The sequence below is a fragment of the Chroicocephalus ridibundus genome, chromosome 2 (assembly GCF_963924245.1).
Source record: "Chroicocephalus ridibundus chromosome 2, bChrRid1.1, whole genome shotgun sequence".
NCBI lineage: Eukaryota > Metazoa > Chordata > Aves > Charadriiformes > Laridae > Chroicocephalus > Chroicocephalus ridibundus.
The window spans coordinates 98,387,022-98,409,665 of NC_086285.1; the positions used below are offsets into that span (position 1 = coordinate 98,387,022).

At 38.0% G+C, this 22,644-nt stretch overlaps 1 protein-coding gene across 2 annotated transcripts in view; it reads right to left on the reverse strand.

Moving 5' to 3' along the window:
• PTPN3 (protein tyrosine phosphatase non-receptor type 3) overlaps positions 1–22,644 on the reverse strand; it is a 138,150-nt gene that overhangs the window by 93,118 nt on the left and 22,388 nt on the right. The window contains exons 2-4 of one of the 2 annotated variants that reach the window (XM_063326278.1): positions 12,625–12,779; positions 838–945; positions 627–669 (exon numbers count right to left, since the gene is read on the reverse strand). In XM_063326278.1, coding sequence (XP_063182348.1) covers positions 627–669; positions 838–945; positions 12,625–12,762 — 289 coding nt within the window. In that variant the 5' untranslated portion in view covers positions 12,763–12,779. Of the gene's footprint in view, positions 1–626; positions 685–837; positions 946–12,624; positions 12,780–22,644 lie in introns of both variants that reach the window. The other variant, XM_063326277.1, reaches the window with a different exon arrangement.

Genomic DNA, 22,644 nt, shown 5'->3' on the forward strand with positions numbered 1-22,644 from the left:
AGCTCAGCTTTCACAGCACAAATTGGGACAGTGTCATTCAGGCCCCCTAAGCTGCTATCTGGCAGGGTCATGCTGGATGGTTTCTCATTCGTGGTAAGTGTTCTGCATTACCCAAAGCTGTTTATAAATAAGACATACTAGAACAACACATGCACTTGGAAGTGCGTCATGTTCATTTTTTGTTTGGTTGTTTTTTAATGAAAACAAGTATAATTTTTTTTTATTTATTTACTTGAGACAAGAAATTGCCAGAAACTATATATGAAATATTCTCCACTTCCCTCGATCAAACCCCTCTTTCTTTATCTTCCCTATCAGGAGGGATTTACTGTCACCATGATATGACTACTGCTTTCACAGCCATGATGTCCAACACTGTTCAGAAGTCAGGTTTAGATGCTATTACAGCATCAAAGTTAGTGACCTATCAGGTCTTATTAGCACCCAGGTAGCAGTAAGAGATGTAGAAAGCTCTGCTGAAAGGACTGGCAGAGATAAGACTTGCTCTTAAAGAAAATCTACTATCTGGATGCACTAATTTACAAGAACTGTATTTATTCTAGTTGTAAGAATACAGAAAAGTAGAACTACACAGTTACAATCGAGATATTAAAAACAAGTCTTACCTTTTAACTGTTTTCTAATAGGTTTGTTTGGTTCAAGCCATCGCTGTGAAATGAAAAACTATTAGATGGATTAAAAATATTTACAAATAAATACTGTTTATTTATGTGCACGTGTGTGCATGTATATGTGTGTATACATACATGTGTATGCATGTGTATACATGTAAACACACATATACATGCACACACATTTATTATTTATGATACTTACAGGTGAATCTACTGAAGTTTCATTTTGCTGTAAACCAAAATATTCCTTCTCCGTCACACCCAACTGGTTATAGGTCATATCCAACAAAATCTGTCCAGTGTCTTGTTTCTGAAAACAAGAAAACTTTAGAAGTGAAACTCTGCAAAACTTACACATTTTAAGATACAACTAATTGAAATAATTTATTTTTAAAAAAAAAAGTATCTTGTGAATAAAAAAAATTCATTGGTTCAAAGTTTCTCAGCAATAAGTTTATTCTGATAAAAGACTCCTTTTTTTGTTGTTAAAGAGGCTTCTTTCCAAAATACGTTAGACATGTGAAATCTCGTAATATGAATTGACATGAACTCAAGCCCCTGAGGTGGGCCCAGCAGTTTACTTTTAAGCAGACCACCTCTCCCTTGAGCACAGCCTTTGGCAGCAATGCCGTTCTCCGGAGCCGTAGGCTGCAAGGATGGCTTACAGCCACATGGGGCTGCTCTGGCCCCTGCCGTCACCGCCAAAGCAGCCGCTCTGTTTCCACGTCAGCTGTCAAAAGGCAAAGTCAGTATACAGTAGGATGAGGGAAAAAAAGTAGAAGGATGCTGTGCTCCAGCCAGAAGGTCCTGTATTTCAGCCTGAATTCCCACCTGCCCCTCAGCCTCCACACACTCAGCTGCTGTTCACCCCACTTTTACCTAGACGTCCCTCAAGACAGGTAACACAGAACTGGTGTAACTGGGGAATTACACAGGCAGCGGAGACCCAGAAGCATAAGCATATATTATTTTCCCCAAACCAAACAAGTGTCTCCGTGCCACGGCATTGTGGAGAGAATATTAACCAACTTCTGCCAAAGAATACTGTGAACCAAGTCTATTAAAAAAGCCCAACCACAAAAAGAAACAAACAAAAACCCCTCAACAAGACTGCAGTCCTAAATATGCTAATATGTAATAAATAGCTTGCAAAGCTGTATGGCACTTTAGGACTAGATTTTTATATACTAAATTGCTGGACAAAACAAAAATCAAGCTGTTTTGCTTGCATCTTGTCTATTATAGCAAACTAACTTTTCACATGATCTTCCAAATCTCACTCTTAAAAGCAGAAATAAATTGCACACGTGCAAAAAAAAGAAAAATTTACCAGAGGAAAATTATTTAGACTGCAAAAGACAAGCACTTTGTTCTGAAACAAATTTCTCAAAAATTAAGTTCTGATTTAATTAAGTTTTGTCTCTTAAACAGATTTCTTAATTTCTTAAACAATCTCTTGAAACAAAGGACTCATGATAGTGACCACATTTTTGTGGATGGCCCAGTCTTACTCATTGCATAAGAGTGCTCACTTAAGCCAGGAACACAGTATTTTATAAAATTCCCTTTGTCTAGACTTTGTTTATTATACAACACTAAGTCCTGTTCATAAGACAGATTTATCCTTTTTTTTTTAAAAAAGAAAAAATAAAAAAAACAGGCTACCACACTGTTGTAATTGAGTGCTTTACATAGTAACATATTCCATAGTCTTCTGTTATCTCATAAAAGCATTTTTCCTATTTAAAAGATGGGAAAAAAAGAACAAAGATTCAAGCAAAAGATATCCACCTGACTACCTTATTTTGGGGGATGGAATATTATCCAATGCTTCCTACTGCTAGAGCAGAACTCCTAGTAGCTCATTTGTGATTTGAATGCTCAGTGTTTCTACATCAGGCTCCAAATGCAAGGTAAGGTAACAGCCAACTATTGGCCTCTTGTGAAAAGCTGTGCCCGTTTTTTTGGGGCAAAGCCACATATGAAGAAAACAATGTAGGCAACGCTCAACTGTCTTACGTATGACGCTACCCTTTCCCCTCCAACAGTCTCCCATCTTGCTTAACTTGCACAAACAGCTGAGGTCTCACAATAAATGCGAGTCCGCTCAGGCCTGTACATCTCCGTGGCCATCAAAAGCAGCAGCTCTGTCCCCTCCGTCTTCCCCAGTTGCACGTTCCTCCCCTTTCGAACAGGCTACTGTTCCTTGCAATATTCAAACCACAGCACTGATCTACCTCAATTTTTTTCTGAAATAGCGTAGACCTAGATCCAGCTTCGAAACCAAAATCTCAGTGACAGGAAAAGGACCATGCGACCAAGCGTTCCTCGTCACACACAGCCGTGTGTGTCAGGCAGTTCTGCCCAGCACCATCCCTGAGGCGGGCTCTGCTCTTTGCTATCAGAGATGATCCATATATGTACACAAGAAGACCCTATGAAAACAGCAGATGTCACCTTAACCCTCTGAAATAATGGGCACTTCCTGGTGCAGATACGTCCATCCTTGGCACTACCTTACTATACATACCACATTCGTTTCCCCAGGGTTGTGTTTTTTATAAGCAGAGTGTTAAAATGCTTTCAAGTGACATCACATGACACCTGCACAATGCAGAAGCATAATTGCACATCTGTGGTGCATACTTACACAAGCTAAATGAGCAACTGAAGTCATACTGTGACCAAAAGCAGTAATTACAGGGGATGAGACATACACTTTATTGAAAGAATGTGTTCATTCAGGTTTCATTACAAATGGGGCAGGAGAAGACCAAAATGGGTAGGATTCTTCTGCTAATTTTCCTCTCTGAATTTCAACGCTCCTGACTCCCTTCAGGCTCCTTTCTTTGCAACAGCATTATCTCCTAATTCCCTTCACATTTTTCATGCTTCTGGTCCTGCAGCCCAATTCCGATGACTTCCTTCACCTTCTCTCTCCCCACTCTCTTACAATTACATACCCCCTCTCCACCAGCACACATGAATTGCTCAGCCTTCTCACTGCTTCCCTATAAAGACAAGCGAGCTCCCTGATAGAATATTCTTGCTCAACAGTCACGATCCTCTCTTTGCAATGTTCCCATGGGTCTCCCAACCGTAAACTCAGCTGCTCCTCCACCTAGATATCTACTACTTCCTTCTCTTCTTCCTCGCCACATTTCCTATCAAAAGGAATTTCCAACCCTACTTTTCACGGCTCCAGTTCTTGCTGTCGGTATTAAAAGCACAAAGTTTCCTCCACAGTGTGCAGGCCAAACACCACTCCAGAAGTCTAAGCTAAGTACAGAATATAATTTTAAATTGTTAAAGTCTTCTTCAGTTGTTAAAACTCCTGAAGCTGAAAGGTTTTTTGCTGTTTTTCCTCAAGAAAATTTATAGTTACTCAGCTTTGGCTTCGTTTTAAGAAACACCTGAATTATTTTTTGGCCTATACATCTAAAAAATAAAGTTAAGGCACAGCTCACACTGCACCATCTTCAATCTATTTTGCACACAAACAGTTCTGAGATCTAGGTGTAGAGCAGGGCAGGCTAAGCACCTCACATCACAGCTTTCAAATTTTGACATCCATTCCAATAGTCCATAGCCACAGTGTACTCTAATACTACAATTTTTCACTCCCCTCCACCACAGGAATCACGGAATCTTCAGAGTTGGAAGGGACCTCGAGAGATCATCTAGTCCAACTCCCCTGCTAGAGCAGGATTGCCTAAAGCACATCCCTCAGGGCTGCATCCAGGCGGGTCTTGAAAATCTCCAGAGAAGGGGACTCCACAACCTCCCTGCGCAGCCTGTTCCAGTGCTCTGTCACCCTCACCGTAAAGAAGTTTTTCCGTGTATTTGAACGGAACTTCCTATGTTCCAACTTGTGCCCATTGCCCCTTGCCCTGTCGCTGGGAACCACTGAAAAGAGCCTGGCTCCGTCCTCCTTAAACCCACCCTTTAGATCCCTTTAGATACTTGTAAACATTAATCAGGTCCCCCCTCAACCTTCTCTCCTCCAGGCTAAAGAGTCCTAGCTCTTTCAGCCTTTCCTCATAAGGGAGGTGCTCCAGTCCCATAATCATCTTGGTTGCCCTTCACTGGACTCGCTCCAGTAGTTCCCTGTCCCTCTTGAACTGGGGAGCCCAAAACTGGACACAATACTCCAGTTGTGGCCTCACCAGTGCAGAATAGAGGGGGAGAATGACCTCCCTCGACCTACTGGCCACAGTCTTCCCTATGCAGCCCAGGATGCCATTGGCCTTCTTGGTGACAAGGGCACACTGCTGGCTCATGGATAATTTGCTGTCTACCAGGACCCCCAGGTCCTTCTCCTCAGAGCTGCTTCCCAGCATGTCCGCCCCTAACCTATACTGGTACTTAGCATTCTTCCTTCCCAGGTGCAGGACCTTGCACTTGCTTTTGTTGAACCTCATTAGGTTCTTCTCTGCCCAGCTCTCCAGCCTGTCCAGGTCACACTGGATGGCAGCACGGCCCTCTGGAGTGTCGGCCACCCCTCCCAGCTTGGTATCATCAGCAAATTTGCTGAGGATACACTCTGTCCCATCATCCAGGTCATTAATGAATATATTGAACAAAACTGGACCAAGTATTGACCCCTGAGGGACACCACTGGTTACAGGCCTCCAACTGGACTCTGTGCCGCTGATCACAACCCTCTGAGTTCTGTCACTCAGCCAGCTCTCGATCCACCTCACCATCACCTCATCTAGCCCATACTTCCTCAGCTTCCTAATGAGGATGTTATGGGGGACAGTGTCAAAAGCCTTGCTAAGGTCAAGGTAGATGACATCTATGGCTCTCCCCTCATCCAGCCAACCCGTTATAACATCATAGAAAGCTATCAGATTGGTCAGGCATGATTTGCCCTTGGTAAATCCATGCTGACCACTTCCAATAACTTCCTGTTCCTCTATGTGTTTGGAGACGACATCCAGAATGAGTCGCTCCATTAGCTTCCCAGGGACAGAGGTGAAACTAACCTCTGGAAATGGGCAAAACAACATGAACCCTGTCCAGCTAAACTGGGCATTAGAACCAAGTTCTTCTTAACCATTAAGAATGTCCTAACTGCTTGTTGTAATAAAGCTCTTGCCTTTCTACAATGAGATAAAAAAAATCAGGCACTTTCCCCACTAGCCTATTCTGTTACAGTGACACAAGTTTTTAAGATAATCTCCAGAATATTAAAGTTTTTTCTACTAAAAAGAAACATTTCCAAGAGGTTTGCTTGTTTACACCCTGAAACGTTTCCATTTATTTCATCTTCATGACATCTACCAATCCTTACTCTGAACTGTTAAAAGCTTTGCATCAGCCGACGCATAACCACAGACCATTCACTTCCATTTAAATCTGCCTTAAAATATGTTTCACCTTATGTCAGATAGGCCAAAAATTAATTTTAAAGCAGTCATAACTAACACCTATTACATTCTGCTTGCACCACAAAAATTTCCTGCTATGTTTAGGGAATTTATATTAGTCACGTTTAATTTCTGGTAACTTCAAAATCTGGGATTTTGAAGAGAAAGAACCCCTTCATTATTTTAATATCAAGTACTGCCTAGAAGCAGGAGTGATCAAGACCCACTGTCCTAAGAACTGCATAAACATAAGCGAGGACTCAATTCTTCGGAGTGGAGGAGTAAATACGCAAGTAATCCTTTTCAGTTTGTTAATGTCTACAAGGTAAGTGGTACAAAGTGACACTTTAAGAGGACAGTGCAATATATAGCACATCTCCCTGTCCCTCTCCTCTGCAAAAGCTTTGTCCCCACTTTCTGGCAATGATAACCTCACAGTGAAGCACCACCTAAGCTTTTGCAAACTCAGTCTCACTTCAGACACAATACCCATTGCCCTTCACATGCTGTTTGAGGTCATCCTTTCCTAATTTAGTCTGCAATAGTCATCCACCACCAAACAGCCTGGGGCCTTTGATCCCAATGTGCCTACCAGCTTGAGCAAAGTGCAACACTTTCTTTTAATTTCCACACTAATTTTACACACAGCCAATTTATTTGCTTTTCTGCTAACTCTGTCCTTTTCTCTTCCTGGAACTGATTTACTCACCTGATGCTCTTATTCAGAGCATGCAAGATTTTGTTTAGCTAGAATAAACAGAACAGTCTCTTCTTTCCTTAGGTCCAGACTTTTGCAGAGCATCCTAGTTGCGCTTTCTATGTCTGCCTGACTTAGAACTTCCCTCTTTTGTCTGTGAGTAGCCAGGACCCACATGTGACATTTGCTGGAGGGTGGCTTCGATGCCAAGACTAACACTGTTGATACTTCCTTGACATTGGCTGAAGATTCCTGCCTGGTGTATAATAGCGCTCACCTTTTTTAAGAACGATAACACATGAGCAGCTCAGCCTGCAAAATACCAGCGTTCTCCTCCTCTATTATTTGCAACTGAAAATTGAGCTTAAAAAAACATTACCTCATCTTATGAAAGCTATTAGTTTACATTACTGATTTCCCTCACTGCAATTACTCCTTGTTCAAGATAACCTATTGCTACCGCATATTCCTGTATCTCTTTTATTGTTAATAATGCCTCAAACCTTACATTTTTGATCTACTGAAAAAGATTCATTAGCAACATGTTAATGAAATCTGACAGTCAAGAACTTTTATTAATGTCCTTACACTGTTTAACATCTCCTTTTCAGTTCTACTGCCACTTCTTGAGCCAGCTCCCTGCCCATCCCATAACTCTTCTAGATTCCATACACTCCAGCGCAGTATTTTCCTATATAAAGGTCACACAAAATATTTATCCAAGCCCACAGAGTTTTGACCCACTGCATTTCCTCTGCCTCAAAAATGATTTAAAACAAACATGTACATGAGGTTAGTCATTCCAGTTCTAACTTTGGAAAAATCTCTCCTCCACTAATTCTTTCCTTCAGCATTTATTATGAAGTCAGGCCCCACGAAGGGCTAAGACTAACAAGCCTGCTATATGTCAGATCACTTTCTCACTGTCCTCAAAGGCGTCATCAAATTTCATACCGTTTTACTATTTCCCAGTCAGAGTATACTGATCTGCCTCAATACAAAACTAAATATTTGTTGCCAATCTGAAACTTCATACAGCAGTTCTTTCAACATGCAGGGACTCAGATTAGCAAACTGTTTTGTATTATCAAACAATATTCAGCAGGAAAACTTAGTGACAAAGATCCAACAATTCTGCATCCTTGCATTTTACTACGAGCGGTTTTAAATTATAAAACTTGCACCCACAATCAAAAAGAACCTTTCAGACTTGTATCTCTGCCCATTATTTTAAACATACCAATAGTAATTGTTGGTATTAATTGTAACAATCAGTTTCCTTCTCACATATTGGAAGAAGCAGCTTAACCTGAGATGGTAGGAAAGGAAAAACTTTCTTTATGATTTTGATTTCAAGTTGTGCAACTTTTTTCATTATTACTGCCTAATCATTTTATTTCTAGAAAGAGACCTGATTACTAAAAGCCAACCAGTCTAAAAGCAAAAATCACAGGCACTAAGACATAAGCATCAACTCAGAAAGACAATGCAATACAGAAGCGATCTGAGACTAAATTTTATCCCTTCACAAAAGTCAATTTACTGGAAATTGAGAGGCGTACTTCCCAAGTGGTCATTCCTGGTAAGTAAGTCAAAGTAGACCAATAATGGAAAAGTTCTGCATGTTTATAGCAAAAGTTACAAATAAATTGGCATTATTGCACAATATAACACCTATTAAACACACCCAAACACAGTATGTGAGCACATTCTGTATATATTAGAATGACCACTAACATTTTCCCCATGTGGAAAGCTTATGCATTATAGCCTTAGAACAGAGGTAACATCAGAGACAGAACTGAACTAACCTTATCACAAAATTCAAACACTTGAAATTTATTGTGAAGGTTCAAAAAAACCCTGGATATAATTAAAGTCAAGTGCAACACTTGGTACAAAGTGCAGTCAAGTCTTTGTCTCAAATGCGTTTTTGAAAGAACATTTCCAACTCCTAGCGTATGTGCTCCTCCTGTTGTTTGCATAGAATTCAGACACGTTCCATCTAAATACTGAAACACTTAATGGGGGAAAGACAAGAAAGGCGATTTCAGCATTGCATAGTTAACATACGTTTCTGTTTGGACTGTAAGCAATGTAGTGGAATGTGTCTGTCTGTACTCCCATGTGAACTTCCTTGATAATGATAATGTAAGAACAGCACATACTGCAAGTTATACTGATTAACTCTTTGTGATACCATCAATACAAAATTCAGATTCACCAAAACTGTAGTATAAACCCCTTTAAATAAAAAGGGTGAGCAAAAAAAGCCTACCACTTCACTACCCTGCCAAAGTCAAAAATCTAGGAGAAAAATGGCAATGATCTCTTGAAATTACGTCAGTATTTACACTTGGTCAGGCTACTGGTATTCTTTGGGATAAGTGCTTAATAAGAACAAATTTGCAGAAATCAAATTATGCAGCTATCTTCAGGTTTCTCAATAGATAGAAAGTACCTCAGGTTATTTCCATAAGCAAAAACCACTTTCCTTCTTCCTTTGCCCAGTTTTAGGATATTTGGTTTTCATTCCCATTGCTACAGATGCAACCACTGGGAAAAAAATGTACCATCATGCAGAACGATAGAGACCCATAGATATAACTTTTTAAGTTTCATAAGCCCATGCAGTTTGCTAAGTTTCATGAAAATCAGCTGTGTGGGCTCTATAAAGATCCTGTTGCTACAGAATGAAAGTCACATCCCTATACTCCCTGTTCTCTAAAATATTTGGAGATACCATGAATGTTCTACCATCATTTTAAAGATGTCACTTAGTACTAGTTCAAAATTTAAAAATACATAAGTTGTTCTTTTCAGTGTGTCAACAGGTTGTAAATTTAGACTATTTAATCTATCATCTTTGTATTAAATTTAAATCCACCTCAAATTTACTAGTCTTGAGCATCTGTGCACTGCCAACAAAATATCAGAAATGACAATTTAGGAATATCTATTTGCTTAAACTCAAAGCAAATTTCTTCTTACCCTTATGTTTCTTTTCTTTGGTGTTATTTTTTCTATATAATCCCTCTATGCCTTTGAAAGAAAGAAATCCTCTTGCAGTGAGAATTCTGTGTTCAGATAGTGCTACACGATAAAGCAATACTCAGCATTTTTCAGTCAGTTGTCATTAGAATGGAAAGAGTCTTCAATTCCACTTATGCTATTAAATGGATGAAGGCCAAGCTTTGAGTAATCTGTTTTTCCCCATTCACTTTCCACTATTTGTGTTAGCCAAATATAATCCTGTCTATCAACGTAAAGCATACTTATGTATACATGAATATTGGCCTGATATTAGTTCAAAGTGTAACATATAACTAAACGTAGAGCTCTCATAAGTCACGAGGTATCACTAGCCCAGAAAAATACAACCTTGAAAAATTCCCAACCATAATTTTCCACTGATACACGGAAGTTCTTTTCAAAAGAAAACACTACACCCTATGTTTTAAGAGAGGTGATCCTGTTCAGTTCCAATTCTCCAAACTCAGACAGGAGAGAAAAATTCAACCGTTATCAGCAATAACAGTAAAAACTGAGAAAGTAAAAAACTAGAAAACATATTACAACATTCACAAGACATAGTATGTCTTTTTATCAATGTATCTATGTCTAGTCATTTCAGAAAGCACCTTCATTTTAATAACATATTACTATATTATTAAATACATTGCTGTTAAATTGTCTTATGGATAATCATGCCATGCGATATGCATATTTTATTTCTTAAAAATATGGAATTATCAATTGACCTGGCATCCAGAAATTAATAAAGTATGGAGCAAAATTCAGTGTGTTGATATGAGAAACAGTATCTCTAAATAAACACAGAAAAACTTCACTAGTGGGGAAAATCCATTCAGTGCAAAACTTATTTTGCTGCAATACGTGCCTAGCTGATTCCCAGACTGACCACAGACCCGAGTTACTCTGCTCACAGACATAAAACTGAACGATGTTGGCAATTAAAATAAAAACACACACAGAGTCAGGCACAAACTTCACAAAGCTGATTTTTTCTGTTAACGTAAGCAAAACTTGGATACAAATTTTCCACAGCTGGTTTCAAACCCTTTTGAGAACTGGACCTTGCGACACAACCAGAGCACAGCAAAGCCTGTTCTCAGGCAGACATCAAGGTCAGATAATCAGGAAGCGTCATCCTGGCAGATAAATGCAGGCTCCCTCAGTACCGGTATGAAAGCTCAGTACTCAAAGAACATAAGTCTTCTGGTAAACCTCTTCCTTGCATTAGCCCATAACATAGTGGGGTAGCCACCATCGCCGCTTCATTTCAATAAAGCCACAATGGGTCCTGCATTACCCCTATGGCAGTTCAGCATTACAGCTGCAGTAAAGGAGACCCTTCCGATTCCTGGATGAAGGAGGTAACCAGCAGCGATACCCTGGGGGTACGCTGAAGGCAGGGAGAAAAATCAGCTGGGTCCGGAGTTTCAAAATGGTTCCCATTTATCATATTGCATTCACCGCTTAAAGGATGAAATAAGAAGCAAAGCCCACCTTTACAGTGCCAGACTTCAGGTCAAGCGCTAAATCTAAAGCTGTGTAAACACTTGTTTACAAGGAAGAATATACTACTATGCATGGAATTAAAAAAAGTTTTAAATTCTTAATTTTTCAAAGTGCTTATGCGGGGCGGGCAGGGGAACAGCAATTATGCTAGCTCATTGACAGACAGCAATCCTATACGGCATGCTGGAGATGAACAACGGAAATTGTATACTAGTGTGTTGCTCTTTCTCTTATAGACCTACTCTCTTTGTACTCCACTCTCCAATGTTAGCTATTTCATATATATAAACACACACATATATGTATATAAATATACATATGTATATAGTATATAAAAGATATACTAAAATGAGACTAATTCTATATATAGATTAGAACAAAAAGCATCTGTTCACTTATCAAATAATTTCTATTTCAATAAATATCCAACAGACAAAGTTCAAAAATAAAATCAGTCTGCAAAGAGAACTGTAACAATACTTTGGAAAATACAATTTTCAGGTGAAGTTTTGAATCTCCTGTAAGAAAGCACTACATAATCTGCAATATCCAACAACACAGCTTCCTCAGCAAAATGCTTCTTCTCAAACAGGGTAAATTGGATAAAACAAGTATCATATACACATTTCACGTGATTATACTTAAACTCATCCACAGTTTTTCTGCATGGTCAGATAATTCTACTGAAAACTGATTGAGAAGTGAAGGCATTTCCTGTGTTTTCATTTCAAAATTAACTAATGCTTTTAACCAGTAGCAAAGGTTATAAAACGAAATATTTACACAATAAAATACAGTAGAAACGTAGAGTACAAACTTCCCTTAATCCCCTTTCCCTCCCTGCTCCCAGATAAAGAGACTACATTGAAGTACAAATGACTGAACAGAACTGTCCTACTAAGCCATGTCGTCTTCACTATTTACATCTTTGCACTTCAGAAAATATGTACTGACACTGACACTACAGGAATTTACAAGGCCTCATCTTTTTAGCACTAACAGTCCTTTGACCAGAGAAAAGGAGGAGCACATCCAAATTTGGGAGTCCCCTTCAAATACGAATTACTTATTCATAGCTGATAACAATCACCAGATCTGTTTCTTCACATCTCTCATATCATACGGAAGAACCTTTTTACAGATCCAATTTGTGGATCTACAGATCCAATCCATGATTTTATGACATTTCAGTTGGTTGACTTAAAATAGCACTTTATAAATCCATTTCATAACCAGTAATTCTGCAATTTGTAATGGCAAAGCTACATCTTCAACACCTTCTGGAAATCCCATGCCTCAGGGTCCCACATTTGATCTTCAGCTTTCAAACAAATTTCTATGTGTTAAAAAAAAAAAAAAAGTAGTTTTCCAAACTTACGTTGACTTTGAAGCTTTGTACTGAGCCATCCAAAAAGTGGACGTTACAGATAATCTCTGATCGTGTTTTCTCTTTTGGTAGTTCTGACGCTCGTATGTTATTTATCCTCCCACCTAAGGCTCGTAAACGGGAGTTCATAACTATTGCTGAATAACCTATAAAACAAAAATTATGTTTAATAGCAGTTCTTGTAATTCACTGTTTCATCTATGCTTCTACAGAGGAACCCACAACATCACAAAGACCTCATTACACCCCAAATACCTATAGTAACAAATGATTCTTATAGAAAAGAATAAGCTGTAAAATTAGCGCGTTGTAAACCAGAACATAAATGCATACAGGGGCTTCCATGTTCTAAATATGAACATCCTAAAGAGAATCACAGGTAACCCCTGCAAAGTATACTTAGGTTAGGCATGGGCCATTGCCTTAGTTTAAATCAGTAAAAAACACAAATACCCACTATAAAGCATGAAGACAACGTCAAGAAAAGTTTTTATCATCCGTAAGTAGTAAATCCCTCACCGCCTTGTAGATTTCTTACATATTTCTATATTTACCATAGAAGTTTCACTACAATAAAACAATTATGCTTACTCTCAACCAAAAAATAGTCCTGAATTCATGCAGATCACGTTCTGCCAAATAGCATTTTGTTTCAGAAATATATATACAAACACCATATGTAAGGCAACCAGAATTAACGTTAAAAGCATGTCAGTATTTTGCAGCCTAGCATACATAAATTCATGAAGCCAGAAATTTATATCCAAGAAGAATATCCCACCAAAAAAAAAAAAAAAGCAAAGCTGTTTTGTTGTTTTGTTTTTGTTTTTTTTTCTTTTTTGGAAAAAATCTTCAGGAACACCAAAACTCTGAAAACCAGTTTTCACAAATGAAAAAAAAAAAACAAAAACACCACACAACACAACAACCCCGCCACCACCAAACAGAAAAAAGCTATTCATTGAAATAAGAGATGAATTAAATACAGTCAAGCCTGTAAACATTTCAAGCCTCTCTTCACTGGATCGGTTTACCAATTAACATCACAGCATATAAAGCCAGTTGGCAAGCGGAGCCGAGGATAGTTTTCCAGGTTAATTACCATACCAATTACCAAATCATACCTCACTTATTAGAGGCTAACTACAAAGGGACTTGCATAATATGAGTGTTCCCTAGACTGCTGGCCAAGCTAGACAGGACCAATGTCAGGACTATTTTGCAGTCTTCCCTTATTTGATTATCTGCCTTAAAACAAAGGCTGGCTTTTCTTTTAAGCAATTAAAGAAACTGAGCGATTTAGAATAAAGTGACTTAAAATTCTATATTTTAAAAGCAAATGTGAAATGCATAAAGAGCTATGAGATGCAAAATTGTATAAAACACTAAAGACAACAAAACAGTGCAGTGGTCCATCCTCACATAAGGATGTGTAATCTATACTTAGAAGCAGCTAAAACAATTCCCTTCTCACAGAAAACTCAGAAGTCAGCCACACAAAAAGCATTCGACAAATACACTCTCATACTTCTTTTTGGTCAGCCAATTGATAGTTTGCTATTGTGTATTTTCTAAAAATCAGAACTGCAAATTGCTAAGACTCATTTATTTAGCCAGCACATCGCATTATTTCCTAGGAGATAAGCAGTATTTTCTTATTCCTTCCCAAAGGTGTGGGGTTTGTTTGTTTGTTTGGGGTTTTTTGGGGGGTTTTTTTGATGGTTTTTTGTTGTTCTTGTTTGTTTGGGTTTTTTTGTTGTTGTTGTTTTGGTTTTTTTAAGGACAGAAAAAAGGAAGAGGTGATCTTTAGGTGAATTCTGAACAGTATTTCCATATAAACTACTATACACTCCTATTGCTTTAAAATTGTTCTTGATATACAGTCTGCAGTTAATCATAGTATGTTTTTGTTTGGTTGGTTTTTAATCCAGAAAATGGGCTTTCTTATTCAGGAATGGTCGTTGCTAAATATAACATGCGGTTATCTAATTATCAAGGACATACAAAAAGGTGAAGACAGATTACAACTGTATACAAAGCCTTCAATCTCACATTCTCTAACTTTCTAGCAGCTACATTTTAAACCATTTTTTCAGCTCTGTGTCCATCTTCTACCAAAAAGCCAGATGATTACATGAATTATACTGCATGGACTTTTCTCCCCTTTCCACCCTCAGAGGTCAAAAAAAGAACTTTTCACTTGCTTCTATCTTACACCTCTACCATTCCCTTTTTCTAAATACGTTCTACTTCTCTTCTACTTTAGCTGGGCTTCAGCAGAGAGCAACAATGACAGGAGTCTCCAGGGCTCAGCTCCTGATCTGCCTGGAGAAAGCAAGGGAATTGTGCTCAGCCCCTGTACTCCTATTGCAGCATGTGCTGCAGGTCAAGCCATGCTTGGAGACCTTGCAGAAATTTTGATATTTAATCCTAATCACTCTACAGCAGAGCATTATTTATTCAAGTGTTACAATATAGCTAGATCTTGCTACTCACTTGCTCAAACTTCAAATATGGAAGCCAATAAAACAGCATCAATAACATTTATACATACATATATATGCTTGCTATCCAGAAAAAAACAACAAAAAAACCACCCAAAAAACCAAAAACCCAAACTCTTTTATAACAGCAAAAAAATAAACCTGAATAAACAAATTGATGATTTTTATTTAACTGTCTGTGCATAGCAGCACAAGTAGTTACAGCTGCTTTTCATACCAAGGTCCCACTCTGTAGAAAGCCTAGCATATCATCTGGATAACCTAGCCCACGCTTGAGGTAGATACGGTAGGCTAGGTTTAATTTTCAGGTTATGGTCCCCTATGTTCTTCATAACTTAAACCCCTAACATGTCTTCTCCACTTACGTATAAATTTATAAATGAAATTCAACAACTATTGCACCCAATAAACCATACTGTAGTCTCCAAACACAAGCCCAGGTCTCCGCTGAATGCTGTCAGATAGACACAAGAGATGACAGGAATTTCACCCTAAAGCTGTCTGGAACAAGGATGAAATTCCATTTTGAAGTTTTTCACGAAATAACGAGAACCATGAATGCTATGAAAGAGACTGTACAATATGCATTGTTATTGCTGAGCTTCCGCAGTCCTCCAGCAAGTCAGACTTGCTCTTTTCTGTGCCATGAACTTGTCTCCCAGCATCCATAGAAGCTATCCAAGAACTAACAGTAACATGTACTTCTCTACTACTGTTCATTATAAAATCAGAGAGGTGCTTAGTTTTAGATTAAAGTTGTTTTTTATGCTATTTCTTCACAGTATCTTCAGGTTATATGCTGGGCACCCCAACTGAAATAGTAACTCAGAAATTCATCCCAAGAAATTCAAACCTGCTAGTGTGACCAATTTTCATCAAGTTCACAAATAAAAACTTGGAATTCCTTGGTTTTTTACAGTTTTATGTGAAATCAAACCAGTAGCACAGTCAGAGTTCACGGTTTGTGTTTACAGCGTGCAAGGAGCCCCAGCTTAGGCTGTCCTTGACAGATGTAGCTGACCATGGAAACTGTGCCAAGGCCGGGATAGACAGATGAGTGTTTGGAGACCACAACCATTAGTCAACTGGAGCTCAAATGGATGAATCAAGCCCCAGGACACCTCCACCAGCTGGGAGTCCCGAGCAGAGAAAGCCAGACTCTCTATGTCCCACCTACATGGCCTTACACTTTCCTCTGCAGACAGTAAACTCCTAAAGGAAGGAGACATTTTACAGATGTCACACCACAGGCACCAGCCTAAGTCAGTTTGTGTGTCCTAGCTTAACATGCTGTACACTCAGTAAGTCTGTAAGGAAACAGCTTGGAGAATCCCTAGTCTAAAGGGCAACGGAAGGAGAACAGAGGAAAGGCGAGCAGCTGAGTTATTAGCAGCTGCTCTACTACTTTTCTTCCATGTGTGAGCTGTGTCTAAAGCTCTATTTTAAATAAACTCAGATTACTGAAGTGGCCTATCAAGCCCAGTGCAATTATAAAGGGGCACATAGAAGGACATGAAGTAACCTGCAATGGCAACTGGTTTGGGGGTAGGAGGAGGGTCACTGCGATCTCCAGCAAGACCAGATGCCAGCTCTAAACACCAGGGATCAGCCTCCAGCCCTGAGCAACCAAGACCAGCCATTCCATGCAAACACCGGCTCCCGCTTTGCAGCCTCGGGCAGGAGGCTAATTCACAAAACAAACCAACACAAAAAGTGTAAGACAAATTTGAACATTATCAACAAGTGAACAGTTTAATAATTATTCCCCTTTCCCTAAAATAAGCACCTCAAATCCAGATAGTTGAGAGTTCTTTTTTGATTAAAAAACAAACAAAGCCACCCCCAGAACACAGTTATTTTTACCCTAAGGTATAAAACAAACATGTGGAATTCTATGCTATAATCAAACCATGCAACAGGCTTACAGGAGCAACAAATACAGCTACAGAAAGAAGTTAATGTTTTCCAAGTACTTTAAACACATTGCTGGGCAAGTTTGGTTATGCATGCCTTCTCCAACAATAACACCGCAGTCAAGCAGAACAAAAAATAACACTGTAAGAGTTCTCAGAGTTTCTTTACGGCCATGACTGAAAATGTATAGTTCCATGTTGGGCTCTTGAAAATCGTAAATATTGCAGAATCTCTGGGTATGTCATTTATGAATGGATAGTTTTTCTAACCCACTCATTGTCTGAGCGATCATCCTGACAATGAATGAAAAAACAGTAGTATTAAAGACACGGGCAAGTCTTGTATGTCCTTTCAGTAACAGTTACATTTTATGGTTACCTATTGCTTCATATAAATGACACGAAATAAAGTAAATGGGAAAAACAAAGAGGTATCACAAATTAAAGGTGTCATTGTATCAATGTATGGCCCTAAGACAGCCAACACAAGTGCTCTTCAGCATGCATCAGCTTTCCCTATCTGCTGGTTAAAATATATCATCAGAAAAAAATCCAATCCTAGCGAACCTGAAATTTTTCTAGCAATCTATATTCTGATTATCCTTCCCACGTACGTAAACATTATTTACACACCCCAAAGCCATAACTACCATCAGTGCATCTTAATTAGGGTTAAATTATCCAGCCAGATTTTTCCAAATAGAAGAGTGACGCTTAAGTTGACACCTATGAAAACAAGCTTCTGTTTTTACCTTTTGCAGAGGAAAAGCTTAATCTTTTTTACGTTCTGAATGAGAAACTAGATGTCTCCCCATTAATATAAAAACTAAACTCTAATATTTTGCAGGAGAATCCCATGAGGTATTTAACCACAATACAATATTTGTGAGTTTCCATACAAATTACAGGGCCTTACTAAAGCAACAAGTAAAAAATAAACTTCATTTTGAGCAATGTGCGCAGGTTATCACTTGCTCCTTATCTATAGTTATTTCCCACAAACTTTTCCTCACATATTGATCACAAATTATATAGCAAGTAAGTTTGGAAGCCAGAAGTATCACACTGTGATGAATCTTTGCATCACTTGAAAAAAATTAATTATAAACATAGAACAAGCAAGAAAGCCTTAAATGATGAAACATTACAGCTTATGTTGTAAAGATACCTCCAAATTGAGATACAAAGAATAAGAGACTTCTTGCAGCATCTTCTTACTTAGAGATAGAATAAAAGTTAATATCCACATTGAAAGTTTGTGTGTGTGTGTGTGTGTAGACACACACAATCTCTAAAGCAGTAGCCGCAAGTTTTCCAATCATCACTCTTAAGACAAAGAGCAATATCATTGTAATAGGAGCTTTTCACCCCAACATTAAAAAAATTAAAGATTCAGCTTTCTTATCTTTGCTTCCAGTTCAATTGCATGAACGAGGTTTCAGTCATTCTAGTTATCATCTTAAGTTTTCCTCAAAAACAATCTTACAGGCAGAGATTCTTCACAGAAAATGAGTCCAATTAAAAAGAAAATAAATTTAAAAAGTAAGAAATTTTAAAATTAAAAAAATAGTAAGCACAGGCGTTTTAAAGTTATACCTTAAATAGGTATGAAGATACCTATATTAACATATATTCTTCTACATACTGCCAGCCCAATATTTAGCAAAACTAGTATAGAAGAGTAAAGAAAATAAATTCTTCCGTAGCAAAGTGTAGCGATACCTCTTCTTCATCTGCCAGCACTTTATGCTGGAGTTCGTCCATAAATAAGCCTTCAGGTAGACCGTATATATGAAGATATCTCTATTTGCTTATTTAGAACATGCTTGAAAGCATTTTAGTTTCAATGAAGGTAGTTACAAGGAAAAAAGACTCAATTTAAAAACAAAAAAACAAACCACAAGTAATTTTGAATAATCTTTCCTTTACTAACCTCCACAAAATTGGAACCTAACTTTTTATTTTACTTTTAAAAGCCAATAAGTAAGTAGACAAACTGGATTGTTCTATGTCTAGAAATCCAGTACCTACCCACTGCTCAGTAGTCATTGCCTCTAAGAAGAAAATCCAACGTATGCAGTTGAATAAATTAAAAAAATCCCCACACTACTACAAAAGGTTAGGTGCTTAATTAGTGGATAAGACCGAGTTATTAAGTGCTTTGCAAGCCTTCCCTGCACTTCATTTAGCTTTCCATTATAACATATCTCTGGTAAATTCGTATTGCAAAGTGTTTTCAAGAGAGATACAGCTATTTTGAACTCTGGATTCAGCAAGACTTCACATGAATGTCAAAGATGGACTGAAGGAGTTGGGGAGGAGAAAAAATAAGCCCGAGTTTTAGTTCCAGCACTACACTATACCTTGATTGACATGTCCCTAAGATCCCACTAAGCCAATAACATACTGAAGGTAATGCAAGCACTGTAAGAAGCCGCAAATACCTAGTACAGATAAACTGTGCAGCAGAGTGAGCAACCCACTCTTAATTCTGCAGCTGCACTGGGGACACCACTTCTATTGGGGACCATCCAGTCTCTTGATGGATGGCAGAGAGGGACTCGATGACAGACTCTGTGCCCTCAAAATACTGTATATGTGTAACAGAAAAGGCTTTACTCTCTTCAGAACGTTAATAATACATTAATATTGGTTAAGTTATAGAAAGCAGACTGCACTTACAGTGGCAGAGTAATAACTCCAATTAATTATCCTTAAAAAAAGGAATATTCATGTCAAATGTTTATTCTGTATACATATTATGTATATTCATTGGGAGACAAGTTTTAGAGACAGAGACTCTACTTCAACTTTTCTGAAATCCTTCTTCCTCTTCACCCTCCCCTTTTGAAAAGATTACCTGCATCCTACAGCTTTTTGCCTGCAAAGTCTTAAAATGTGCACAGTTTCAGGCATACCAACAGTTCTTGCTGTTAAGACTGAAGAGGACACAGACTTGCTGGCAATAAAGCAGGACAGACTGCTATTATAGCTTAATAGAGATTACTTGACCAAAATAATCATATTCTTTACATAGTGACAGTCTTCGCATGTAGGGGAAAAAAAAAAAAGAATTATCCCAGCCTCTCAGCAACAGCAAGACTGGTTATCTGAAAACTTAATCTTGAAATGAGATAACCTAAAGGTAATTGAATTCTAGAAGAGCTTACTGGTAGAAAAACAATACTGACCATCGATTTCAGTACTCAGGTTCTTAACATCCTTCAATCCAACTTCTGAGGAAAATACTTTGGTCACATTTGCAAAGGATCAAACCAGATTGTATGAATGACCCTTCAGACTTCAAGGGTGTGAATCTGGTCATTCCAACTTCACTGATGCTACTTTAAGTACATAGAATTAAACCATGCAGCTAAGCCACGGTAGGATCCAATGTGTCATTTTACACTGCGTGAAGCATTACTGTTAGACCTCAGATACTGGATTAGCACTGGAACAGAGATACTATCTACTGCATGCAGAATGAGTCAGAGAAGAAAAACAAATGGGAGGAAAAAGCAACCGAATTAATAGCAGAGACCTGCTCACTACACTGCTCAAGTACTATAAAATACAGATGAGAGCAAGACACATTCGTAACACTTTAGTATTTTCAGTAGTTTTTATTGCTCATGTAAGAGATCTTTATGATGATTATTTTTTAAAAAAACATTTTAGAAATAACACCTTAAGACAGTGTGTTCAGGTCAATAACAGCTCATTGCTCCATTTCCTGCACCATGCCAATAGAAGAATTCAGGAACTCTACGGCTTCCTCTATTGCCTGCCTCAGCTTTAAACAGCATCACAGCACACAAAAAAAACATCTCACCAAAAAATGCAAGAGCTGTCACTAATTTATTTCCCCAATAACGCCTTTCTGGGGCTACAAACAACATTGCATGAACTCAAATTAGAAACTGCAGATTGAAAGTCAAAGTTAACCTTCCTCGACTTGATAGTGTCTTATGTTAACAACACTGAAGAGTGGCAAGAACATGAAAAGCTGAGTCAAAGTGGAAGCGGAGCATTGCAGTGCCCAACTACCAACATCTCCCATAAATAGTTCAGGACAGGCTAAAGTATATGAAGGCAATTTTTAATTTCTTTTTTATTTTTAAAAACTAACTGCCATGTTGTAAAATCAAATAATCAAATATGAAGGTCTGTCCACACCTACAGTATTTGGGTAACCAAATAATGCCATTAGTATATACATAGTAAGTAATTTATGCCTTAAAATTTTCAAAACCAAATAAGTAAGCATCCACCACTGTATTTTACAAAGACAAGCTACTAAAATATTCTGAAACCTCAGGTATCAAGTTAATTACTGTAACAAAATTTAAATACAAAAAGACTTCATATTCCATTAGCAGGCAATAAACTGTATTTCATGAAACTATTGTATGACAGGTGAGAATCATCATATCAATTTTACTGAAAGTACAGTTGTGATAATTAAGCAGAATTTTAATCATCCGCATTACAGATTCAGGAAGGGATGTAGAAAAACAAACAACCAAAAGAGCTCTCTAAGGATTAAAATAGATATATCCAAAACATACTTTTAAAGGGGAATTTCTGCTGTTTTACTATATCCATAGTATGATACTAGTCAAGCAGTCTAGAAAATACCTGTTCTACTGATTTAAAAACACAGAAAAAACCCTGAAGTAAAACAGGGATTACTCAAATGACTTGCATGTCAATACTAATCTCTACCTCCTCTAGTGTAAAATAAATACATAGAAAAAATTTCACTTTTGAGAAGTCACAGTGGCAAAATTTTGCTGAGAATGTCAGAGAAGCATCAAGTCCCCATAACATGGTCCCTACATGAGGCATGCTATTTTCTGATGGAGGACAACAGTTCAAAGTTACTATCTACAAGTTAAAAGACTACTGATCTACATGAGACAACGTTTCATTTGCTAATGCGACATGATGGCCTGCACACAAACAAAAAAAATCACTGCTTGCAGGTAATAATACCTCCCACAGGTGTGTTAAAAACCCCCAGCTTTCCAAAACAGGCCTTTCCTCTTATATCATCTGCATGTCCAAAGTAACTTTTTTCCTATATATTAACCAGCCCAATGAAAGACCTCTTTCTACAATTTTTGCCTCCAATTAGCACATTACATTTTTCATGTCAAAGCTACAGTTACCAAACATTTCAAATGGGTCTGATGTTACTGTACCTCATGTTTCATCGCCTTTTAGAGTAAAAAAAAAAAGTTTAAGCCATTTTTTTAAAGAGCGGCAAAGAAGCAGTCTGTAGAGAGAACAGCAGAGCAGCAGATTGAACACAAGGCTGTGAATCTAAAGGTTTGTATTCTATTTCTGATGTCATTAAGGGCATTTTGTGAACAGGTCACACTTCTCTCCAAACTGAACATGGATCGTGACTAAAGTAATTGCCAATTAATACTTTTTAAAAACTTGAAAGAGCAGGCAGCATGTTGTAGGTAACTAGATTGTGAATAAACAACTTAAGAGTTTGTTGTTTCCATGCTATCAGCTTCCATAGCAGACTGGAAAGAGTTTCTCCCAAGAACTGAACAGAGCTTAAATGTGCTATGTCAGATGCT